Raw genomic sequence first — 10061 nt, 5'->3', positions numbered from 1 at the left:
TTTAAAAGTATATATATATAGAAACAATGAATATATAGATATATATGCATATACGTATGTGTGTGTGTGTGTATATATAGTATTCCCCAAACCTACACAGCCGGTCCTCGGGGAATGTCCCCTCAAGCCCTGAGGCGCGGGGCTGGGGAGGAGTGGGTGAGCAGCTGGGCCGTGGCAGGTTGATCTGGGGAGGCTGGGGAGGCGGGAGGGGGACGGTTGGCCCAGACGGCGGCGTGTCGGGGGGCGGGTGGGGCTAGGAGGCCGCCTGGGGGGTGGGGTCTGCGGCTGGCCGACCCCCGCGTGCGCGTCGCCTCGCCGGGCATTTCAAAAGCCCGCCGGCCGGGCGCGGCGCTAGCTCTGTGTGCCTCGCAGGCGTGGTGGGCGCGTCCTGGAAGCCGCCCGCCTGGTTCTCGCGGGATCCGGGCTCCGGCTCGACGCCCGCTCTCTTCTTGACACCCGTGGCGGGGTCGCCATGGTTCATTTCTTGCACCCGGGCCACACGCCCCGGAACATCGTCCCTCCCGACGCTCAGAAGGATGCCCTGGGCTGCTGCGTGGTACAGGTGAGCACCGGGGTTCGGGCTGCTACGCGGAGCTGGCGCCACGTCCAACCCTGGCAAGCACGGCGAGTCTCCTGGGACGCTGCCGAGGCACTTGCTGGGGAGTGTGGCCCGCCCGGGGCTGCGGTCTAAATGCCGAGCCCTTTCCTGGCTCAGGCGTAGCCGCGGAGTTGCGTTGCTGGGCAGGCGGCCTGGGCGCCGCGGGGAGGGGGACGTTTCTGCGCCGGGCGAAGCGCGTGGACTTTGCGCCCTGAGGCGGCGCGGCGAGAGCCCAGTCCCAGAGACCCGGGCGAGCCTCATAGGATTCCTCGCCCCAATGCAGGGTGCTGTGAGCTTAGACGTAGGTGCAGGGCATGGCACTCGGCTTGGCCCGTAGTGGACGGTGTTTTTGCCGTCGTGAACCCAAACGCCCCAAACCTTGACCGTTTCCCCACGCGTGTTGTGGACGCGGCGCCCCGCGGAGGCGGTGACCCTTTGACCGCTACCACCTGAGGCCTTTGGGCCCGGGGCCGGGCGAGTAGGTTAGTCCGGCTGGGGGAACTGGAACCCGAAGTCAGATTCTTTCAGTTCCGCGCGTCCGCCCCCGCCCCGGTCGCGTCACCGTCTGATTCCCAGCCTTTGCCGAATGCCTGTTACTCTTAGTTCTGAACAAAATGCAAACTCCAAGAATGTGTGTTTAGCGCCTACTGTGTGTCAAGTGTCGCCTTTCTTTTCTTTCTTTCTTTCTTTTTTTTTTGGATATGGAGTCTCACTCTGTTGTGGAGTGCAGTGTCTCGGTCTGGGCCAACTGCAACCTCCGCCTCCCAGGTTCAAGCGATTCTCCTGCCTCAGCCTCCCGACTAGCTGGGACTACAGGCGCGTGCCACCATGCCCGGCTCATTTTTTGTATTTTTAGTAGAAACGGGGTTTTACCGTGTTGGCCGGGATGGTCTGGAACTCCAGACCTCGTACTCCGCCCGCCTCGGCCTCCCATTGTGCTGGGATTACAGGCGTCAGCCACCGAGCCCGGCCAAGTGTCGCCTTTCTAAAGCAGTCTAGTAACCCCTAGTCTTTTGTAGGCTTTGCTAGACTTCATTTTACCGATGTGGGGAATTTGGGAGCTCTGAAATTGAGTTGACTTGCTCGTGAACTTGAATTTCACCTCAGGTGTTCAGACCTCCGACCCCACTTTGGAAAAAACCCACCAAGGGCCACCCTTTGGGAACTCGAGGGATTGAGTGGTCAAGGCTCGACCCAAAGTTTATAGAGAGAAGGAAATGCTCTGATTAAGGTTGTGCTTTACATATTAACGCCTTGTTGAAAGACTTTTTGCCCTGCAGTGATCTAGCCTGTACTCTTTTGAACTCACTTAGAAAAGTTGCTATATAATTTGTGGATTTGTAATTCACGGAAAACTTGGATTTTTTACGTGTGTACTAGCATCATCTCAAGCACATTTTTTGCTGCTTGGAATCGAAACAAGATTTCTTGTTTTTTTTTTGAGACGGAGTCTCGCTCTGTCGCCCAGGCTGCAAGCTCACTGCAAGCTCCGCCTCCCGGGTTCACGCCATTCTCCTGCCTCAGCCTCCCGAGTAGCTGGGACTACAGGTGCCTGCCACCATGCCCGGCTAATTTTTTTTGTGTTTTAGTTGAGACGGGGTTTCACCGTGTTAGTCACGATGGTCTCGATCTCCTGACCTCGTGATCTGCCCGTCTCGGCCTCCCAAAGTGCTGGGATTACAGGCGTGAGCCACCGCGCCCGTGATTTCTTTTTATCCTTCTAACTTTTTATTTTTAATTAAGATGGTGGTTTCCCTATGTTGCCCAGGCTGGTCTTTGAACTGGGCTAAAGCAATCCTCTTGCCTTGGCCTCCCATATCCTTTTTCAATTTTTTGCTTCATGAATTTTGAATCTATTAGTAAGTTCATATGCATTTAGGAATGTTAATTCTGCTTGATGAATTGACTCTTTTTATCATTAAGAAATGTCCATCTTGATCTCTAGCAATATTCTTGTCCAAAAGCCTCATTTTTCTGACAATGTAGTCACTCCAGTTTCCTGTGTCTAGTGTTTAACAACTGTCTTTATGTTTTAAATTGAGTCTCTTGTAAACAGCAGCCCTGCATTTGTATGTAGCCTAAGAGTCTGTGCTTTGTTGTTGTTGTTTTTTTTTTTTTTGGAGATGGAGCCTCGCTCTGTCACTCAGGCTGGAGTACAGTGATACAATCTTGACTCACTGCAACCTCCGCCTCCCGGGTTCAAGCGATTCTCTCGCCTCAGCCTCCTGAGTAGCTGGGACTACAAGTGCATGCCATCATGCCTGGCTAATTTTTGTATTTTTGTAGAGACAGGTATTTTTGCAGAGGCAGGGTTTCACCATGTTGCCCAGGCTGGTCCTGAACTTCAGGCCTCAAGCGATCTGCCCACCTTGGCCACCCAAAGTACTGGGATTACAGGCGTGAACCACTTCACCCAACTTTTATTTTTGAATTTTTTTTATTTTTATTTTTTTTACAGAGGACGGGAAAGTAAACATTTTAATTTTTTAAATTAAAAAATGTATTTTTAAAATTGATATTTGGGGGGAGGAGAGAGTCTTACTCTGTTGCCTAGGTTTAAGTGCAGTCTGTGATCATAGCTCATCCTCCCTCCTCAGCCTCCCTAGTAGCTGGACTACAGGTGTGCACCACCATGCCTGGCTGTTTTTTATTTTTTGTAGAGGCTGAGTCTTGCTGTGTTGCCCAGTCTAATCTCAAACTCCTGGCCTCAGCCTCCCAAAGTTCTGGGATTCCAGATGTGAGCCACCGTGTCGGGCCATTCTGTGCTATTTAATTAAAGTAAATATAATTATCAGTATTGTTGGGTTTAAGTCTCCCGTGTTTTGCTATATATGTTCCATTTGTCTTGTTTTTTCCTTTTCTTTTGAATTACTTAGAAAATACCATGTTCTCTTTTGACTTAGTAGTTCTCTCTTTCTCTCCCTTTCTCTCTTTCTCTCCTTTTCTCCTTCTTACCCTTTAATGGTCACTCAAAGGTAGCTGTTTTCAGAGTGTGGACCCCAGCACCTCCAGAATCCCAGAGATCCCATCTCTTCAATGAAACTTAGCCCACCTATCAATGAAATTTGCAAAAATGTAAAACAGTGCTGCTGTTCTCAACTAAGCTAGTTTTTAATTCTTTTGGAAATTATGGCTTTTTAATTTTATTTTATATATATATATATATATATAGAAACGAAGTCTCGCTCTGTTGCCCAGGCTGGAGTGCAGTGGTGTGATCTTGGCTCACCACAACCTCCTCCGCCTCCCAGGTTCAAGCGATTCTCCTGCTTCAGCCTCTTGAGTAGCTGGGACTATAGGTGTGCGTCACCATTCCCAGCTAATTTTTGTATTTTTAGTAGAGATGGGGTTTCACTATGTTGGCCAGGTTGGTCTCGAACTCCTGAACTCATGATCCGCCCACCTCAGCCTCCCAAAGTACTAGGATTATAGGCAAGCCATGGAAAATGTTATCTATGTTAACATGCTCCGAGTTTTTAATATTTCCTAAGTGAATTAATGTGTATTTTAAAGATTGCTAAGATTTAATTTTTAACGTGGTATATGTTGATAGATATAACCCAATTTTTAAGAGTATAGAGTGGTACAAGGACCACAAAGCTTGGGAGCCATATCTCTAGGCTTTTTGCTTTTTTTTTTTTTTTTTTTGAGACGAAGTCTTGCTCTGTCGCCCGGGCTGGAGTGCAGTGGCCGGATCTCAGCTCACTGCAAGCTCCCTCTCCCGGGTTCACACCATTCTCCTGCCTCAGCCTCCCGAGTAGCTGGGACTATAGGCGCCCGCCACCTCGCCCAGCTAGTTTTTTGTATTTTTTAGTAGAGACGGGGTTTCACTGTGTTGGCCAGGATGGTCTCGATCTCCTGACCTCGTGATCCGCCCGTCTCGGCCTCCCAAAGTGCTGGGATTACAGGCTTGAGCCACCGCGCCCCGCATCTCTAGGCTTTAAAATTACATCTTTGTCTATTCATATTTACTTTTAAAAAGATACTACTTAATTTTTTTTTTTTTTTTTTTTTTATTGAGCCCAAGTCTTGCTCTGTTGCCCAGGCTGGAGTGTAGTCTTGTGGTCATGGCTAAACGCAGCCTCACACTCCTAGGCTCAAGCGATCTACCTGCCTTGGCCTCCCAAAGCACTAACGTTACAGGTATATGCCACCACTATACTGTTTCTTACTTTTTTTTTTTTTTTTGAGATGGAGTTTCAGTCTGTTGCCCAGGCTGGAGTGCAATGGTGCAGTCTTGGCTCACTGCAACCTCCACCTCCCTGGTTCAAGCGATTCTCCTGCTTCAGCCTCCTGAGTAGCTGGGACTACAGGAACCCACCACCACAACTGGCTAATTTTTTTTTTTTTTGAGACGGATTCTTGCTTTGTTGCCCAGGCTAGAGTGCAGTGGCATGATCTCAGCTCACTGCCAGCCCCGCCTCCCGGGTTCACGCCATTCTCCTGCCTCAGCCTCCCAAGTAGCTGGGACTACAGGCGCCTACCACCACACCCGGCTAAGTTTCTGTATTTTTAGTAGAGATGGGGTTTCACCATGTTAGCTAGGATGGTCTCGATCTCCTGACCTTGTGATCCACCCGCCTCCCAAAATGCCGGGATGATAGGCATAAGCCACCATGCCCAGCCACACCTGGCTAATTTTTGTGTATTTAGTAGAGAATGGAGTTTTACCATGTTGGCCAGGCTGGTCTTGAACTCCTGATCTCAAGTGATCCACTGACTATGGCCTCCCAAAGCACTGGGATTACAGGTGTGAGCCACCATGCCTGGCCTCACTGCTTATAGCAATATTTTTTTATTTTCCTTGCTCTTATCTTATTCTTTGTGCTGTGGAAATAATGCGTTTTACTTCTCCATGTTAAGAATTACACAGTATTTTGTTTTTATTTTTGTTTTGACCAATCAGTTATGTTAAAGAAATTCAGAATTAAGAAAAAAAGTTTTATATTTAGCCACGTTTCTGTTTTCAGTACCTCTTTTTCTCTAGATCCCAAATATCCCTCTCGTTTTTTTTTTTTTTTGACACGATGTTTCGCTCTTGTTGCCCAGGCTGGAGTGCAGTGGTACGATCTCAGCTCACTGCAGCCTCTACCTCCCAGGTTCAAGCAATTCTCCTGCCTCAGCCTCCTGAATAGCTGGGATTATAGGTGCGTACCACCATGCTTGGCTAATTTTTGTGTTTTTAGTAGAGACAGGTTTCACCATGTTGGTCAGGCTGGCTGTGAATTCCTGACCTTGTGATCCGCCCACCTCGGCCTCCCAAAGTGCTGGGATTACAGGCGTGAACCATGGTGCCTGGCCTAATTTTGTATTTTTAGTAGAGACGGGGTTTCTCCATGTTGGTCAGGTTGGTCTCGAACTCCCGACCTCAGGTGATCCGCCTGCCTCAGCCTCCCAAAGTGCTAGGATTACAGGCATGAGCCACCGTGCCCAGCCTGTCATTTTTTTGGGGGGAGCTTAAAGAACTTTTAATATTTCTCATAGCATATGAGCTGGCAACAAGTTGTCTCTGCTTTTGTTTATCTGAGAATATATTTCATTTTCACTTTTGAAAGATGTTTTCATGGATCTGACAGTGTTTCCCCTGTATTGTACTTTGTTTTTTTTTTCCTTGAGACAGTCTCTGTCTGTCTCCAGGCTGGAGTGCAGTGGCACGATCTCGGTTCACTACAACCTCTGCCTCCCGGATTCAAGCAATTCTCCTGCCTCAGCCTTCTGAGTAGCTGGGACTACAGGCACGTGCCACCATGCCCCGCTAATTTTTGTATTTTTAGTAGAGATGGGGTTTCACCATATTGGCCAGGTGGGTCTTAAACTCCTGACCTTGTGATCCACCCACCTTGGCCTCCCAAAAGTGATGGCATTACAGGCGTGAACCGCTGCACCTGGCTAGCATGCTTTGTTTTGATGACAATTCAGTGATCATACCTTTTTTTTTCCTTCTGTGTCCATTCCCCCATCATAAGATTTTTCTCATTGTTGGTTTTTAGAAGTTTCCCATATTGTGCTTTTTTTGTTTGTTTATTCTGCTTTGGGTCTATTTTGCTTCTGAAATCAGTGGGTCTTGCATCTTGCATCTGATTTGAACTTAAAAAAATAAAATGACATAAAGACACACTGGGTCTTGCTTTGTTGCCCAGGCCAGTGTTGAGCTCTGGTCTAAAGCAATCCTCCCACCTCAGCCTTCCACACTTTGGGAGGCTGAGGTGGGCGGATCACCTGAGGCCAGGAGTTCAAGACCATCCTGGAGAATCTCGTCTCTACCAAACATACAAAAATTAGCCAGACATGATGGTGAATGCCTGTAGTCCCACCTACGTGGGAGGCTGAGGCACGAGAATGACTTGAACCTGGGAAGTGGAGGTTGCAGTGAGCTGAGATCATGCCACTGCACTCCAGCCTGGGCAACAGTGCTAGACTCTGTCTCAAAAATAAAAATAAGGGGCCGGGCGCGGTGGCTCAAGCCTGTAATCCCAGCACTTTGGGAGGCCGAGACGGGCGGATCACGAGGTCAGGAGATCGAGACCATCCTGGCTAACACGGTGAAACCCCGTCTCTATTAAAAATACAAAAACTAGCCGGGCGAGGTGGCGGCGCCTGTAATCCCAGCTACTCTGGAGGCTGAGGCAGGAGAATGGCGTGAACCCGGGGGGCGGAGCTTGCAGTGAGCTGAGATCCGGCCACTGCACTCCAGCCTGGGCGACAGAGCGAGACTCCGTCTCAAAAAATAAATAAATAAATAAATAAATAAATAAAAATAAAAATAAAATTAAAAGAAAAAAAATAGAGACATCAAATTTGCACCCAGTGAATTAATTAACTATAACTCAATAGATATTAAACCACAAAGCAATTTTTTTTTTTTTTTGAGACGGAGTCTCGCTCTGTCACCCAGGCTGGAGTGCAGTGGTGTGATCTCAGCTCACTGAAAGCTCCACATCCTGGGTTCACACCATCCTTCTGCCTCAGCCTCCCGAGTAGCTGGGACTACAGGCACCCGCCACCATGCCCGGCTGATTTTTTTGTATTTTCAGTAGAGATGAGGTTTCATTGTGTTAGCCAGGGTGGTCTTGATCTCCTGACCTTGTGATCTGGACGCCTCAGCCTTCCAAAGTCCTGGCATTACAGATGTGAGCCATCGTGCCCGGTACAAAGCAATTTTATAGGTTCCAAGTATAGGACATTGTCCTTATTAAGTATTTTTTTAAAAAATATTCTTTCCCATTTCTCTCTTCTGGAGTTTCTTTCTTTCTTTCTTCTTCTTTTTTTTTTTTTGAGACGGAGTCTCGCTGTGTCACCCAGCTGGAATGCAGTGGCTTGATCTCACCTCACTGCAACCTCCGATTTCCTAGTTCAAGAGATTCTCCTGCCTCAGCCTCCGGAGTAGCTAGGACTGGGATTACAGCCACACGCCACCACGCCCAGCTGATTTTTGTATTTTTAGTAGAGATGGAGTTTCACCATGTTTGCCAGGATGATCTCAATCTCCTGACCTTGTGATCTGCCCACTTCAGCCTCCCAAAGTGCTGATATTACAGGCGTGAGCCACTGTGCCCAGCCTCTTTACTTTTTTTGAGACCAAGCCTTGCTCTGTCACTCAGACTGGAGTGCAGTGGTGTGATCTCCGCTCACTGCAACCTTCTGCCTCCTGGGCTCAAGGGACTCTCATATCTCAGCCTCCTGAGTAGCTGGGATTTACAGGTGTGTGCCAACATTGCCCAGCTAATTTTTTTGTATTTTTAGTAGAGATGGAGTTTCACCATGTTGGCCAGACTGGTCTCGAACTCCTGGCCTCAAGTGATCTGCCTGCCTCAGCCTCCACGTGTGCTGGGATTACAGACGTGAACCACCGTGCTGGCCTAGAGTTTCAATTATACATTTCTAACAGGCTTCTTAAGATCGGTTAAGAAGTGCCTTAATTGGGGCACCATGGTTTTCAACTTTTTCCCCAGCTTTTTTCTGTTTCAGTTTGAGTCATTTCTGTTGTCCTGACTTCATCTTTAGTGATCTCTTATTTTGTAGCTCTGATCTGCTGATAATCCTATCTGCTGTTTTTTTGGTTTGTTTGTTTGTTTTGTTTTTTTGTTTTTTTTCCCCCAATGTGCTGGGATTACAGACATGAGCCACTGTGCCCAGCTTCTAATTTTTGTATTTTTAGTAGAGACGAGGTTTTACCATGTTGGCCAGGATGGTCTCGATCTCCTGACCTTGTGATCTGCCCGCCTCGGCCTCCAAAATCTTTGGGATTACAGGCGTGAGCCACTGTGTCTGGCCTGGTGTATTTTTCAAATCTAGACATTTCCTTTTGGTCTTTTTCATATCTTCTGTTTTTCTGGTGTTTCCATATTTGTTCTCTTATTGTGTTCATGTTCTGTTTTAAACCCGTGAATTATAATAGCTGTTTTAAATTCCTGTCTGTTAGGTTATTAAAGTTATTTTGGGATTTGTTTCTATTGACTTTTTTTCCTGCTTCTCATGTCTGATATTTTATTGTAAGCTAAACTTTATGGATGCTACTTTGAGTGTCTATATATATTTTGCAATTCAGAGACTTATAATACTTTTTTTTTTGAGACGGTCTCATTTTGTCATCTAGGCTGGAGTGGAGTGACACAATCATGGCTCATTGCCTCACTGCAGCCTTGACCTCCTGGGCTCGAGCAATTCTCCTGCCTCAGCCCCCCCCAGGTAGCTGGGACTCAGGCACACTCTACTACATTCGGCTAATTTTTTTGTATTTTTTGTGGAGACGGGGTTTTGCCATGTTTCCATATCTGGTCTTGAACTCCTCAGCTCACATGATCTGCCTGCCTTGACCTTTCATGCTGGGATTACAGGTGTGAGCCACTGTGCCTGACCAGGAGACTTTTCATAGATGTGTAACCATTACCACAGTCAATTTATTATTATTATTATTTTTGAGACAGGGTCTCACTCTGTCACCCAGGCTGGAGTGTAATGGCGCGATCTGGGCTCACTACAACCTTTGCCTCCGGGGTACAAGCGATTCTCCTGCCTCAGCCTCCCGAGTAGCTGGGATTACAGGCATGAGCCATCACACCTAGCTAATTTTTGTATTTTTAGTAGGGATGGGGTTTCAACATGTTGACCAGGTTGGTCTCAAACTCCTAACCTCTAGTGATCAGCCTGCCTCTGCCTCCCAAAGTGCTGGAATTACAGGTGTGAGCCACCATCCCTGGCCCACAGTTTATTTTATTATTTATTTTAATTAATTCATTAATTATATTTTATTTTATTTTTTATTTTTTGAGATGTAGTCTCACTCGGTCGCCCAGGTTGGAGTGCAGTGGTGTGATCTCAGCTCACTGCAACCTCCACCTCCCTTGTTCAAGTGATTCTGCTGCCTCAGCCTCCTGAGTAGCTGGGATTACAGGCTCCCACCACCATGCCTTCCTAATTTTTTTTCTTTTTTTTTTTTTTGTGATGAAGTCTTGCACTGTCA

At 47.5% G+C, this 10061-nt stretch overlaps 1 protein-coding gene across 1 annotated transcript in view; it reads left to right on the top strand.

Annotated features, from left to right (window-relative positions):
• Positions 1-875: 875 nt before the first annotated feature.
• ZYG11A (zyg-11 family member A, cell cycle regulator) overlaps positions 876-10061 on the top strand; it is a 57040-nt gene continuing 47854 nt past the window's right edge. The window contains exon 1 of the mRNA XM_033228869.1: positions 876-899. Within this exon, the coding sequence (XP_033084760.1) occupies positions 876-899 (24 nt within the window). The remainder of the gene's footprint in view (positions 900-10061) is intronic.

Source organism: Trachypithecus francoisi, unplaced genomic scaffold (genome assembly GCF_009764315.1).
Source record: "Trachypithecus francoisi isolate TF-2019V2 unplaced genomic scaffold, Tfra_2.0 Lachesis_group12, whole genome shotgun sequence".
In the NCBI taxonomy this organism is placed as follows: Eukaryota; Metazoa; Chordata; class Mammalia; order Primates; family Cercopithecidae; genus Trachypithecus; species Trachypithecus francoisi.
The sequence above is the reverse complement of the archived record's forward strand: the minus strand, read 5'-3'. Positions and strand labels throughout refer to the sequence as shown.